The sequence below is a fragment of the Lygodium microphyllum genome, chromosome 23 (genome assembly GCF_053477565.2).
Source record: "Lygodium microphyllum isolate KBCC chromosome 23, Lygodium_microphyllum_v1.1.10, whole genome shotgun sequence".
Taxonomy (NCBI): Eukaryota; Viridiplantae; Streptophyta; class Polypodiopsida; order Schizaeales; family Lygodiaceae; genus Lygodium; species Lygodium microphyllum.
The window spans coordinates 81275183-81289760 of record NC_141157.1 but is presented as its reverse complement, the minus strand read 5'-3'; the positions used below and the strand labels follow the sequence as shown (position 1 = coordinate 81289760).

The 14578-nt window shown below is 39.7% G+C and overlaps 1 protein-coding gene across 1 annotated transcript; it reads left to right on the top strand.

Moving 5' to 3' along the window:
- Nucleotides 1-388: 388 nt before the first annotated feature.
- Nucleotides 389-8689, top strand: LOC148016392 (ubiquitin-conjugating enzyme E2 34-like). The gene is made up of 9 exons (XM_087663666.1): nt 389-675; nt 1400-1454; nt 1566-1604; nt 1705-1768; nt 6553-6614; nt 6734-6773; nt 6883-6910; nt 8114-8205; nt 8312-8689. Exons 1-9 carry the CDS (start codon nt 619-621, stop codon nt 8625-8627), a joined length of 753 nt encoding a protein of 250 aa, XP_087519792.1. The 5' UTR covers nt 389-618; the 3' UTR covers nt 8628-8689.
- The last annotated feature ends 5889 nt before the right edge of the window (nt 8690-14578 follow it).

Sequence of the window (14578 nt, the reverse complement as noted above, 5' to 3'; positions counted from 1 at the left end):
GGGAGAAGAGGGAGGGAGAGATTGCACATGAGAAAGAGAGGGTTTTAATAAAAAAGGGGAGGTTTGGGGAGGGGGTAGGAATATACGCGCTTCCCGAACCTATAATGAAAATAATATAGTAGTTTAGAATAGATATAGATAGATGTTTTAGTTATCCTATTGGCGTGGGTTCAATTCTGGCTTTTGTGATACCGATGACCGAAATGGTGAATTGAAAAGGCCGAAGGTTATTTTAGCATTGGCTCCCAAAAATATTTTTCCGCGTGGCACCACTCCTCAGAAGTACGTTGGACATCTTCACGTCACCACCAGCATCATCGTCATTTATTATTAATTATTATTCTTATTTTTTGGGGCCCTATTTCGGGATACATTTGGATTTTGGAGGACGTTGATTTCTTTGATTCAGCTGCCTGCGTTCCTTCCTTCCTTCTCTCCGATCTGTTACGCAGCCAGCCAGCGTGCTATTAACTCTGAGAGAGAGAGAGAGGGAGACACAGAGCGCGCGAGGAGCTCCCCCCCGCCTGCCTCGTGTCTTTCGCTGGCCTGCCCCGCTGTCTGCCTCGTTTCGATCCCGTGACTTTACCCCGGCCTTCCTGGTTTGGCGCTGCCCCTCGTATGGCGGATCGAGCTTGCGTCCAACGGCTTCAGAAGGAATTCAGAGCTCTTTGCAAGGTAGATTTTCGTCTTCCCCTCCTTTCCTTCTCGCACTGTTCTTCTTTTACTGTACATTGTAGGGTTTTCAGCTTCCCTCTGTATAATTTAGGGTTTGGTTGTGTCTACATGCCAAAATTTCGTTGAACTTTCAACCCGATCGGGAGTGCCGTTCGCTTTCAGTTTCTTTAGTCGCGCAAACCTCATCTTACTAAAACGACAGATGGACGAATCTTCACCGCACGAAGTTTCTGCGTTTGTGCTGGCTGAACTTTAGACCGTTTGATTCCTCAACTGCTAATCTACTCGGAAATAGATAATGCGCATTTCTGTATTTAATGCCCCGACCTTGAAGCAATAGTCATTACGTGTTCTTTCTTCATGAGTAAGATGTCTGCGTTGCATATCCATGCTGAAGTATCGTGGTTGAATCAAGATCTGTTTTCTGTTACATCTTCTTTGAATATGTAGCGCATGCTGCTACTTCTGGTTTCTTAATAATTAAAGTCAATGAGGTATATGAGTGCAATTCTGACAGATCATTTTGTGTATGTGATAAAGGGTTATGGGGCAGTGTGATATACAAGTCACAGCAATTTCTTTCTTCAGAATGATGTTTATGCTGCCTGCCTTTACAAATTTTGGCTATCTGATTCAGTTGACAACTATGTTATTTTAAATGCATCTTGGTTTCCAAGTTAAAATTTGTTGCATATGTGCCTTAAGAGGACTTGCTTGATTGCAGGAACCAGTGCCTCATGTAGTTGCCAAACCTTCTCCAAATGACATCTTAGAATGGCGTAAGTTTCGGAGAATATTCTATCAATTACTGACTTTTGAATTCTTTTAGTATGACTTTTTGTCCATACTACTTTGAATACACATTTGAGTAGTCAATCAATGAACTGTAGATTATGTGCTCGAAGGAAGTGAGGGGACTCCTTTTGCTGGTAATCACCTAATTTGTGAATTTGAGCTTGAAAATGTATAAGAATGTGTGAGATTTGACAAAATACTCGACCAAACTTTTCATCCACTTTACATTTTTAGGTGGAGTTTATCATGGAAAAGTTAAGTTTCCTCCCGAGTATCCATTCAAACCTCCAGGCATAAGGTAAGGATGGGATTTTAACCACTTTTGTACAGTCTTCTGATCTTTCGTGCTGTATCAATTAGTTGCTGGGTTAGATTGTTTGTGCCCTGGGTGGTGAGTTATTTCTCAAGGTAGAATCAGATAATTGGACTGATAGCAATTAACAGAAGGCTAGAAGGCAGTCCACATTTGCTCGCATTTCTCTCAGAAGTGAGTTTTAAATGCGGTGATACATCCATGTTTAAAACCATTTAATGGTGAATTTCTTATGTTTTTAGCATTGGTGCCTCACACTTATCGATGTCCGATGTTGGAATACTCTGTGTTGTTTGACAGATTCTTGAATCTTAGACATCATGTTTGCCTTTGTGGGCTGACCTTTGAAAGGTTGGCTTGAACTGACCTTTTATGAGGCCCAATTGCAATGCTATCATTTGGTCTTTCCCTAACAAAATTGCAAACATTTAGTAATAGAGACAACACTTATCATTTGGTCTTTTCCCATTAGAATTGCAAGCTTGTGGCAGGTGAGCATGAGGTCCTTTGTGAAGTCCCAATGTCTTGCAATTGGGTTGGACCAAAAGGAAAGAGGAATCATGAAAAATTCAAACCCTCTTGTTGTTTAGAAAGATAGGACTGACCACTAAATGTAGCTTTATTCTGTGTTGGCCAACGTCTTTCTCATTTTGTGCACATATGGGTGTATGTGGACATTTGTGTGCAGGTGAGACATGATCACTTTGTTGAAGTTCTTTGCCTAGTCTAAACATCTCTAAATGGTTGCCAACTTATGATGCTTGAGTAACATTTGTGAGATATTGCATGCACTTGTCATCAATTGTACAAAGTTAGGAGGAGAGTATAGCAAATATCCTCACTTATCATCACTTTGGACAAGTTGAGTAGGCTGTGCTTGCAGTAAAATAGTGAGCCAGAGTTGGACTTACAGCGTGCTCTAGAGTCTCAATAGTATTTATAGACTAATGGTTGTGTTCAATAGAAGAGATTTTAGTGAGGTAGTTTTTTCAAGGCCAATAACTTTATTGAAATTGCAATGCTCCCATATTGCTTATTTCCATGGAGTGAGTGTGTAGCAATTGGATCGTTATCATATGCTGCATGGAATAATTCGTTAGGAGCTTCATCATGGAGCTATTTTTGATCTACAAGTATGTAGAGTTTATAGGGATCTATGAACACATATGTTGGTTGTTTCGTAAGATTGGCATATTAGTTTCATAAGATTCCTACTTTAAAGTAAACAATTGATGAGGCTTGAGGGTTCAAATTCAAGCTAATATTAGGTGCATGTGTTATTGCCATACAATAGATGACAACATTTTACAACATGTCTAAGCATATTGCAATTAAGTGAGAATTGCAAAAGACAAGCATTTGGATGAGCCTTCGATTAGGCTAGGCTTTGTTTCTTATTGCATGGCCATTTGGTTTGGAGGGAAGACCAAGATTTCCTTCAGTTTGCCCAAGGGTTTTGAAATGTAGTTGGTTGATGCTCATTATGTTTTGTTGAATTTGATTTTTATATATTTTATTTGGATTTTAGGTGTGTATTCTTGTTGTTCACTTATTTGCACTTTTTATTTGGTGCCTATAAATGGCATATGTTCATGTGTATAACAATATTTGTGTGTGCATTTATATTGGGGTATTTGCATGTGCATGTACATGTGTATGTGTATATGTGAAAATGATAAAGGTATTCGGCAGTATAAGCTGCCTTGGCCTTAGCTAGACTAGGATGTGATTATCACGGCAAATTGTTTTTTTGCTCTATGCAGGTAGGAAAGCCTTGCTAATTTTGGGAAGTGGATTTCATCATTCATGGTCATTAGCAGATGATAGATTGGTTCATCATAATTGTCCATTGAGTACTGTGCCTTACGAGAATTTGGTTATATATTATGAAAAGCTATGTTTTGCTTTATGCTATAGTAAAGCCTTTGGGATATTAGAAAATGACTCATTTGATTCATGGTCATTAGGCATATTGGTTTGTTAGGGCTGTCCATTGAGCACTTTGCGTTTTGCGATGGCCATGTCGTGTGGTGGAGCTCATTGGTGAGACCAACATATGAGTTCTCCATGACCGGGAGAGAGAGAGAGAGAGAGAGAGAGAGAGAGAGAGAGAGAGAGGGGGGGGGGAGAGAATTTGCAAATGGCATGATGATCGGGTGACATGAAGTTGGAGATGTGATGATTGCATGTTGGGTGGGTTGATTGGTGAGGGTAGCATGTGACTCATGATAGTAGGATGGAGGTGACAAGGTGTGGCACAATTGGTCAACATAGAAGAAAGGGGTCAATAGGCTCGAGGTAGGTGAGAGGTTGAGACAAGTCCAGAGGTTGGGATAGGTGGCGTGCCAAGCTATTGACAACATGCAATTCTTCTTCCAATTGAGATTGCGTGCAAAGCTGTAGCCTTGGGCATTGCTACAGGGTGGTGATGTTAGACCAAAGGGCGTTGTTGTGTTTGAGCTTGGTGATTAAGATGAAAAATGGTGGCGATCATGTTGCGGATAGATGGAAGGGTGGAGTTGAGCCCGGAGGTAGCATCAATGGCCTTCTTCTGATGGAGATTGTGTGCAAAGTTGTAGCATTGGTTGTTGCCGTAGAGTGGTGATGTTAGACCAAAGGGTAGTGTCGTGTTTGAGCTTGGTGATTAAGATGAAAAATGGTGGTGATCATGTTGCAGATAGATGGAAGGGTGGAGTTGAGCTCGGAGGTAGCATCAATGGCCGAATCCGCTCTATTACTATTGTTGTGTGTAAAGAAATACTGGTCTATAGATAACAAACACAATCGTATGACAAAGCATAGACTGCTCAAAGAAGTTAGTATGGTTAGGGTAACTTAGATACAATGAACATTGAAGATGAATGAAGAATAACGAATAAATACAATGCTCATGCAGTAAACAGAGAATGCACAGTGAATACGAAACCTCAAACTCCCATGTCTCTAGGACCAGGGCAGAGTGTGAGCTGGAGAGTGTGTTGTCCTTGATCTTGAAATAGAGTGAACAGGCTCTAAAAGTGTATGGCAGCAGCAAATGCAGATATGGAGATTTTGGATCAGTGTTAGGTTAGACTTGACTGCTCAAACAGTGGGCAGCAGGCTGAAAGCAGTCAGGATGATGCATGCAACAGGTGCCGCAGCAAAATGCAGCTGCTTTGACAGTGTGCCCGGCTGTACGGATCTCCATATCAGCAAATGCAGCATTAATGTCAATGTTAGCAGCATGTGATATATGCAGGCAGCAGGTGGTGGACAGCAGTAAAATGCAGTCTGTCGGGTGTGGCAGCAGGCTGGAAAACTGTTGCCAGCAGTAGGAGATGGTCTAGAAGTAGGTGCCAACTGAAGGATAGTGGCCTCGAATTGAGATACCTGCTAGAAGGGGTGTTGACAGCAGAGAACAGATGCCACAATCTGCATAAAAAGATAGGCTGACTGGTGGGCAGCCTGGCCATTTATAGATGAGTGGATACTCTTAAATTAGGGTTTGGCTTAGACACTCTCTAGGAACACATTTCTTTTTAATGGAAGTTTGATAATATTTGAGTTTTGGGGATGTAGTAAAGAGCTATGCATATTTAAGCTTAATACCCCCTCTTAGGACCAAAATTGGAACCAAGAAGGGATTGTAAACATAGCGCAAGCCCTAAAAATCATCTTGAGGGAGCACCAAAACTAGAGATTTCTTGAAGGGGGGTCACTTCATCTGATGATATTGTTTATCTTCTTTGCAATGGTTTTGAATTTGGGCAAGCAACATTGGAACCATGTTTTTAGAGATCTTGATGCCAAATGAACATCTAGTGCCATTTCTTATGTCTCTACTGTCTGCATTTTCATCTTTCAGTTATTTTGTTTAAGCAGTTAAGATCTATTGTTGTAGACTGCTGTATCTCAAAGCAAGCATGCAAGCAATCAAGGATCTGACCAAATGCTCATCCATTGTGATGAAGAACATGCTTGTTTCTGAGTTATCTGCAGCGACGGTAGTTGCTGAATAGCTGCAGCACACAAAACTCTCAGGAAGGGGCTCCAATGACACCTGGAACTTGTCAAGACCGAGTATGTAATGTGTATGTGAAAACTGAGCATAGGCTTAAACCGACTAGAGTGTGGCCAGGAAAGTAGAGCTAAGTTATAAAAAGAAAGTGACAAGTAACAAGTGTGGCACTTTCTTAAGTTGCATTAATAACAAGTAGCCATTCAACTGAAAGTTTCCATTTCCACGCATATAAGGAAAGATCACAGGTGACCTCCAGGAGGAGCAAGATAGCTGCCATCTGCTATGACATATGCCACCTGCTTCTCTCTCATCGCCATTTGGCAGTTTGGGTGGAAGGTCCCCCTTCCCACCCTCCCAAAACAGAAAAACACCAAGCAAGAAGGAACAAAAGAAAAGCTTGGCAGTATGATATCAGATGTGACTTGCAAATCTGTATTTTAGAAGTGGAAAGCCATGAAAATGGAAGTGGCACCCAATGTTCTTAGAAGTGTATACTCATAAAGCCTGTGAAATCTAAAGGACAATCTTTGCATATTGTGGCTTATTAAGTCCACGGACACAAATTGGCTATAATGGAAGCTGTTTGAAGTACAAACCTTTGACTTGAAAGTTTTGTAAGAGTTCCTAATTGAAGATTTGCAAATGTTAAAATTCCAATGCATATAGATGTCACAGATATTTTTTGTGAAATATTAAAACATGCAAATAGTTACAATATTTTGTTCATGAAAGATCCTCTTAACTCATTTCACATCTATTTTCTATGCAGTATGATTACACCAAATGGAAGGTTTGCAACTCAAAAAAAAATTTGCATGTCTATGAGTGATTGTAAGTGCCTTGCAATTTGTGTATATAGCCAAGCTATTTTAGTCTGAGGTTGAATTTTTGTATTTTGAGGTTAAATATTGAGTTCTTATCTCCTTGATGTATCTTATTAATTTGTACAGTTCATCCAGAAACATGGAATCCCATGTGGTCTGTATCGAGGTATGTTTTATTGCTTCTTGTATGGTGCTCACTTGTAGTTTTTTTTCTTTAAACCTTTTTATTGGCAGGATACTTACTGCTTGTCATTTTATGCATGTGCCTCTTGCAGTATTCTAACAGGGTTATTGTCGTTCATGGTAAGTTTCTATAGAACTCAGAAACATGTTCAATTGGAGATCTGCCGGACATGTTGCAAGTGCTTGCTCTATAACTTTAACTGTCTTCTTTCGTACATCATGTTGGAAGTCTTCTTTCTTATATCATCACAAATTGCCTTATTATTTCACCATGACCTGTCTCATGTTTGAAAGCTGGCTGTTGTATAGATACTAGGTTATTTGCAAAGGTGAAAGAGACAGGGTTGTCCTGCAATATGAACTTCAAGTCATCTCTTTTGCATCACCAAGATACATCTGTGGTCGAAGGGTGTATGGCAATGTTGACATGCCTCTTTTATTGGAATCTCAGTGTTTGGATGCTTATGCACAGCCCCTTCTTACCTGTTTCACATGGATTGGGCTCTCTCACTTATGCAATACTTTCCTGTGTATTTATCACTAAGCATGTTTGACTTTTTTTTTTCTTTTTTTCTTTTTTTGGGGGGGGGAGTGAGGGGGGTTTCATGTCTTTCTTTATTTATCATGTCAAGCCTTTCATTTTTCGTTGCTTTCACGAACAATTCGTAATGATTTGGCTTCAGTGCTTACTTAAGGGCTTCTAAATTTTGCGCATTTACTTGTTTTGTGTTGTCAATGCTATTTACAACACAAGAATAAGTTGGTAGGTAAGTCCTTGTGCGGTTTGAGGAGAAGTGGCAGATCTGTTGCTGTCAGAAGTGCATTGGCAGATGTAGTATTGACTGAATTATGACAATGGATTTGGGAAGTCTTTGATAATGATGTAAGAATGTTGCAGATAGATTCTACATCATCTTTCAAATCTGTTTTAGTAGTGAGTGGAATGGTTTGTGACCTAACGAGGGGGTCTCCATAGACATAATGGTCAAACTGGGGCATTATTATTATTTGCTTTAGATAGAAAGAATCTATTCCTATGTATGGGGTGTTCTTATTACTGCCAGTCAGATTAGCTTATGTTGTTGCTAGTGACTAACAAATAAGGAGCTCTGCCTCTCCCATACCTCCAAGATACGAGGTATAGGCATGGGATCGAGAAAGTTTCTGTAGTGTTGTTAGCAAATAGCTTTTTTTGGAAATTCTTTTTATGTTCACTGAATTTTTATTTTTATGTTGGAAGCTGTGGAGCCAATGGGTTGGAGAGACCTAGAATTCATTCAATTGAAAGCTTTCACATGTAACATTTAGGTTGTTATTCTGCAGATGGATAATACACCTACAACTGGAAGTGTCTCAACTTCTACTGAAGAAAAGCGACGACTAGCTAAAGCATCACTTGCATTCAATTGCAGAAGGTGTGGTAATATGCAATGCTTGATTGATTATTTTAACAGTTCTAAGACTGCATAAAGTATGTTCAATGAGTTTTAACTGGAGAGCTCCATTTGTTTGCTTTGCCAGTCCTATATTCCGCAAAATGTTTCCAGAATATGTAGAAAAATACATGGAACAGCAGAAAGCAGCACAAACGCAGTGTGCTGAGCAGGAACACAAGCAGGAAGCCAAGGAAGCCATGCCAACTGTGCCATCCACAAATGCTGCACGAGTTGAGGCACCAGGAGGCACAGTTGTGGCATTGGTAGGGGGAAAAGAGAAATCAGCAAGGAAGGCACCATCCAAAAGGTTCCCAGTGTGGGTTACTGCAATTATGTTTGCATTTTTTGCCAGCATTATGGCTCTACCTCTGCTCACACTAGATATGAGCTCGTTGTCTTGATCAGTATACTACAGAAGCCAAGAGCGAAAAATCTCAATATAGAGTGCAGCCTTTTGAAGCAACGACTTGTATTTGTGGCTTGCTTTTGTAATGGTTTGCAGCAATATGCAGTATTCCACCACTGTCAGTCAAGTGTGGAATTTTGCCTTAAAAGCTATAAGCCCTTTTGACTGGTACAGCAGATCTGAGGGTTGCTTTCCTCTGTATAAAAATGTTTACTCTCGCCACAGGTCATTTCTGGTGCCCAAGGTGGAAGTCTGTATAATGAGCTAAAAAATTTTTATGGGTCCTAAGTGTTATTGAAAAAATTATTCAAAAGTGCTCTATAACTACTGATGGAGCCAGAATTCAACTCGCAAATACTCGGGAATCAACTGCAGTGGCATAATTGTACAAAATGAATTCACTGTAGAAGGGCTATCTTAACTGACAACATGAAACTATGCCAGTGCGATTGAATTATAGTTGATGTTTTCAGCAAAGTGACAAGTTTCTCTGAATATCTGATTATCTAATGTGCTCGATGAGGTAGCCTTAGTGTTTTCTAGCTGTTCAGGTGCTTTCTTTGTTAATTGCACGCTCTTAGAGTCTACGGTCCTACCCTCTTAGAGTCTACGGTTCTTGGTCTCAGCAACTCTCATATGTTGTTCTCTTAGTCCTCGTCCTTGCAACTCTTCTTACTCTCCTTGGGAGTTAACTGGGTTTTTTCACTCTTAAAAGTGCACCTTTACGAAAATGCACATGTGCATGTACAATCCAGTGGGGGCATATGTATTGATATCATGCCATAGAAACTATATATCTTCCAATTGCACCTCCAATGTGCATTGTGCAGCTTATTATTGTTGGCTTGAGTGTTTAACTTTTAATCATCCCAATTTGATTTTAAGCCTTTTTGGAATCTACCATCCTGCTCTTCAATTCGCATTATATTGACATTATAGACTGTTCTTTTATTGGTATGAATGGTTTTTAATTCTATATCTTCCATTCTTGGAAGGCAATTTTAACTATGCTTTTACTCAACTTTGAAGCATATTATGGGAAATGTGTGCCCAATGTTGTTTCTATAGGTCATGGCTCCATGGAAAATCTACTTAAGATGTGTGAAATGGCATTGTTTGGTGTTTATTACTCCTAGTTTGAGGGGTTTGCATAGTAGTGGTTGATCATTGGTAATAAGACTTGGAAGTTTTGTGACAAACTTGCAATAGTTAGTAATGATAGTGGAAGTGGATAGTTCCAAAGAATGGGTGGTTGACTACGTTAGTAATGATAGTGGGAGTGGATAGTTCCAGAGAATGGGAGCTAATTGTGATAATTAGGGGGCTTGTACGAGGTTTTGTGTTGTCATGATGGGTTAGAAAGAATGGGTTGTTGACTACATGAACTTGTGGTGGAGGATGTCAGGGAGCTAATTGTGATAATTAAGGGGCTTGTATGAGGTTTTGTGTTGTCATGATGGGTTAGGAAGAATGGGTCGTTGACTACATGAACTTGTGGTGGAGGATGGCAAGGAGCTAATTGTGATAATTAAGGGGCTTGGAAGATTTGTGATAGAAACTTGCAATAGTTAGTAATGATAGCGAGAGTGGATAGTTCCAAAGAATGGGTTGTTGACTACGTGAACTTGTGGTGGAGGATGTTAGGGAGCTAATTGTGATAATTAAGGGGCTTGTATGAGATTTTGTGTTGTCATAATGGGTTAAAAAGGATAGGTTGTTGATTACATGAACTTGTGGTCGAGGATGGCAAGGAGCTAATTGTGATAATTAAGGCGCTTGTATGAGGTTTTGTATTATTGTAATGGGTTAGGATCTATGCTTCCAAGTAGTTGCGTGTTTGTGCTAAGGGACTTGGAAGAATACTTGGATGCAAGCATAATGAAAAGCACGAGTGATCTTGTGCGCAAGTGGGTCGACATGTTGCTATGGAAGAAAAAGAGTGTGTGTGAGTGAATGTGAGTTGGAGCATAAAAATAGATAGAAGTCAATTTGTAGTCATTTGTGAGAAGCTTGTTTGGTGAGTGGAAAAACTTTTGGAAACAAGGATTGATGATGCCTCTTACTTTCAATGGTATAATTGTTGAAATGAAAAGAGCAAGGGTAGAAGAGCAAGTGGTGAGGCATTTATTGGGTCCCCTTTCAAAGACATTGTGAGGTAAAGTGTTATAAAATCATCTTGGCAAAGGGCCTACAGAAGTTAATGTAAGAGAGAGTCAAGCATAAAATTTTTGGCATAAAAGTAATATTGAAGTTGGCAAACTTCTAGTTAGGTTAAAATGCAAACTTGTAGGGAGGGGGAGATCAGACTTGCAAGCTACTTATCTCACATGGCTTATTTTCTCTTCACCTCTCTTGCTTCCTCTTTTTGTACTTCGTTTTTGTACTCCAAGAATGTGAGTGAGAAAGCAAAAGAAAGCTCAAAAGCTTGATAAGTACACACTTGCACCTCGATTTTTACCATTGTAGTTGAATGATTAGAGAGGCTTTAATGGCCTCCTAATTTGTGATGCAAGCGTTCGGTATCTTTTCTTAGTCCACATGCTTTCTTCCCATTCAACACAAGCATGCATGCAAGTGAGAGAGAAGAGAAACGAGAACATTCACACAAGCAAGAGAAAAAGCTCTCACATTTGAGCTTGGGAAGGCTCTCACACAATAAGTAACCTCACCCTTGCAGAAGCTTAATATATGGAAGATTGCATACTTGATCTAACTTTTCATTATGTATGTTTGAGTATATTTTAAAGTTTGGATAGGCTTCCCACACTTCCACTTAGCATTTTAGCCCATCTTATATGAGCGCAATGCGTGCTCTTGGCCTTGGCCTTGGCGGCATTGCTAATGGTATTTCAAAATTTTAATGGGAGAGAGCTTGGCACTCAAATTTACAATGAGCATCCATTGTAGGATGTACTCCAAATATCCATCAAAATATGTGTGAATTAAAAACTAGGGACATTAATGATCAAAATCGATTGGTAAAGTTTGGGCTTCATGTAGTTGAGCTGGTTGGCATGCAAATATGATGGATAGATAAGTGTTTAGGCTGTAGAGTGTGTTATCAAGGCATGCAAAATGGAGAGTTATAAAACAATGTACTTTGATTCTTGAGGTGTTGGACGAGGGTTACCTTGAATGAAATGCTCACTCCTTGAAAATAACAATGTGGTACAATTCACCTATTACACTTCTTCTTCCCTTTGAGGTGTTGGACGAGGGATACCTTGAAGGAAATGCTTGTTCTCCTAGGAAAATAACAATGTGGTACAATTCACCTATTACACTTCTTCTTCCCTTTGAGGTGTTGGACGAGGGATACCTTGAAGGAAATGCTTGTTCTCCTAGGAAAATAACAACATGGTACAATTCACCTATTATGCTTCTTCTTCCCTTCAGCACCTTACAAGGTGGTGTGGTTCATCTATTGCACTACTTTTTCCCTTAATGACCTAAAATCCAACCTATTGTCTCCAACCCCATTGATTCAATAAACTTTCAGTTGCAGACTAGATGGTAGATGTAACTATTCTAAAATTGCTATTTACATAATCTCTAGGCCTAAAGCTTCTTACCTCTTACAACTTGCCATTCTTTTCTCTTCTAGTGCTTTATATCTAAATTTGCCAACTTCACTAATATTGTCTTTATCTCTACCATTATCTACCTCTATCTACGCATCCTTATTCTTAAAGCCCCTCATGCCATGTATGAAGACCAACCCCTCCTCTATTTCATGATTATAATGCATGGATAATGCCACCCACCTTTATGCAGCTCTATCTTCATGCCCTAATGCTTTTTGTCTACCAAGGACTCCTAGAACACATGATTGAGAGCATGCCTACTATCAATAATTTTCCTTGGGACTCCATGTTGCACATCTAATTGTAGTGACCTCCTTAATCAATCCTTCCCCTCCAAATCCTCTACCCTATCCTTCTTTCTTAATAATCATCCCTATGGTCTCTATCTTCATTTATCTATGTACAAAGGACTCTAGTCTATTAAAACAAACAAATAAATAATAATAAATGTCAAAAGCTCCAAACCCTTGACATTGCATGCATAATCACTATACTAGGGTTCTGTCATGTTAGTGATATTCAATGGTCCACATTGACTAGCTCCTTCACTAATCCCTTAGCCCCTCCCTAATATCACAACACATCAAGGATAAGACACAATTCCAAAGTTGCTTGATATACTTACTTGACCTCCAAATTGATTGCATTATACTCTTGCTATTTATCACTTGGCTCCTTGAGGATGGAACAAAGCAAGGTAGTTTTGACTTGCCTAGTGTTACATCTAATCCTTGATCACACCTCACACACACAGACCATCCTTCATTATAGAAAGATACACCCCCTAGGAAGAGCATTTACATCATGGACTCATTCCTCAATCTATAGAGCCTTTGGTAATTGTGACCTTTACTTCTTAATGGGTTGCTAAGGTTAAGGGTTTTGTCTCTTGCTTCGTTTTGTGATCATAGTAGTAGATATTAGTTAAGGTCCTTATACAATGTTGATTGGTTTCTTTGATGACCATTTTCCATTGTAACAAGTACCTTCTTTCATAATTCCCTTTGCTCCTTGGTTCCTAGGGCTAGAGATACTTGGGCATCCTTTGTGTTAAGCATCTTTTTCTTAGGTTTCAATATACACTTTTGGTTTCAGAGGTATTATATTGTACACTTACCTAATATGGCTACAATTGATCCCCATATGGGTTGAGCCTTAGTAGTTGTTGAAGGCAGTTTAGCAATGTTTAAAGCAAGGTAGCCAACAACACATTAATGAGTAGATGGATGCAACAACGGTTATAACCATTATCATGGCACATGGGATGAGAGAATATCAAAATTGTAGCATGCTCTATAAGGGAGAGGCCTACCCAAGCAAGTGGTTCTCGACTATTCATTCAGTTTTTTGGGGGTGTCTATGTATTCGTTGTGTACCTATTCTTTGAGTGGCATCTTGAGTGCTACAACAATAGTAATGTTGTTTTCCCTTTTTGTATGTCCTAAGATGCGAGTATTGGCAATAGTACCACCATCTCCTTTCATATTATTGTATGCCTCTATGTCAATGAGATGATGTTGTTCCTTCAGTGGTTGTCCCTATGTATCCAGTTACTATCATTTTCGTCTTTGTTGAGACTATTGTATTGGTTTCATATTTCAATATACACTCGGAGTTTTGTTTGCATACTTCATCTTTGTCTCCATTTGTTTTGATGATGTTAGCCTCAGTACTCTAGACATTGAGTATAGAGTAGGATGTCGATGTCCACCTATGTCGACTCTAAGTATGACCTCACTCTACCATATGGTGGTAAAGCTCTGACTTGATTACACATGGTAACCATGATCATTGTTCCTCCGGCGCTAAGCTAAATACATGCTTATTCGCAAGGTCCGCCCATTGGAGTTCCAAGGGAAGGCACAACGATCCAAGGTTGAATAGTGCCAAATGGTACAATCTCCTGAGGCTCCCTCTATCCTCAGCGATGATGCATCCCGCACATTGTAGTCCAATCAATCACTATGAAAGTGTTATTCGTGCTCCACTCCTAGGAATGGAAGTGAATTTGCACTCCCACCAATCGCTCCTCCTACTCCTCCATTGAAGCTAGGACGTCATTTCTTTACTTCTCCTCATTTGGTTGTTATTCCATCTATACCCCCTCCTTGATTTTCAATTCTTAATAGAATGACCCACCAAACTAATGTCCCATGTTGAGATATCGAGCTCCACTCGTGATATGCCAGGGTGATCGTTGTGCATTTATGTCACTGACTTGTCAGTTGCAAATGCGGTTGGTACACCGCCCATGAATAATAGATAGATGACAGCTATCCTTATCTACTCTAGTTCGTGGCTCAGTTAGTATGCCACCTTAGTTAGTTGAGTTTGGTTTGAGACCCATATATAGGGTTCTTCT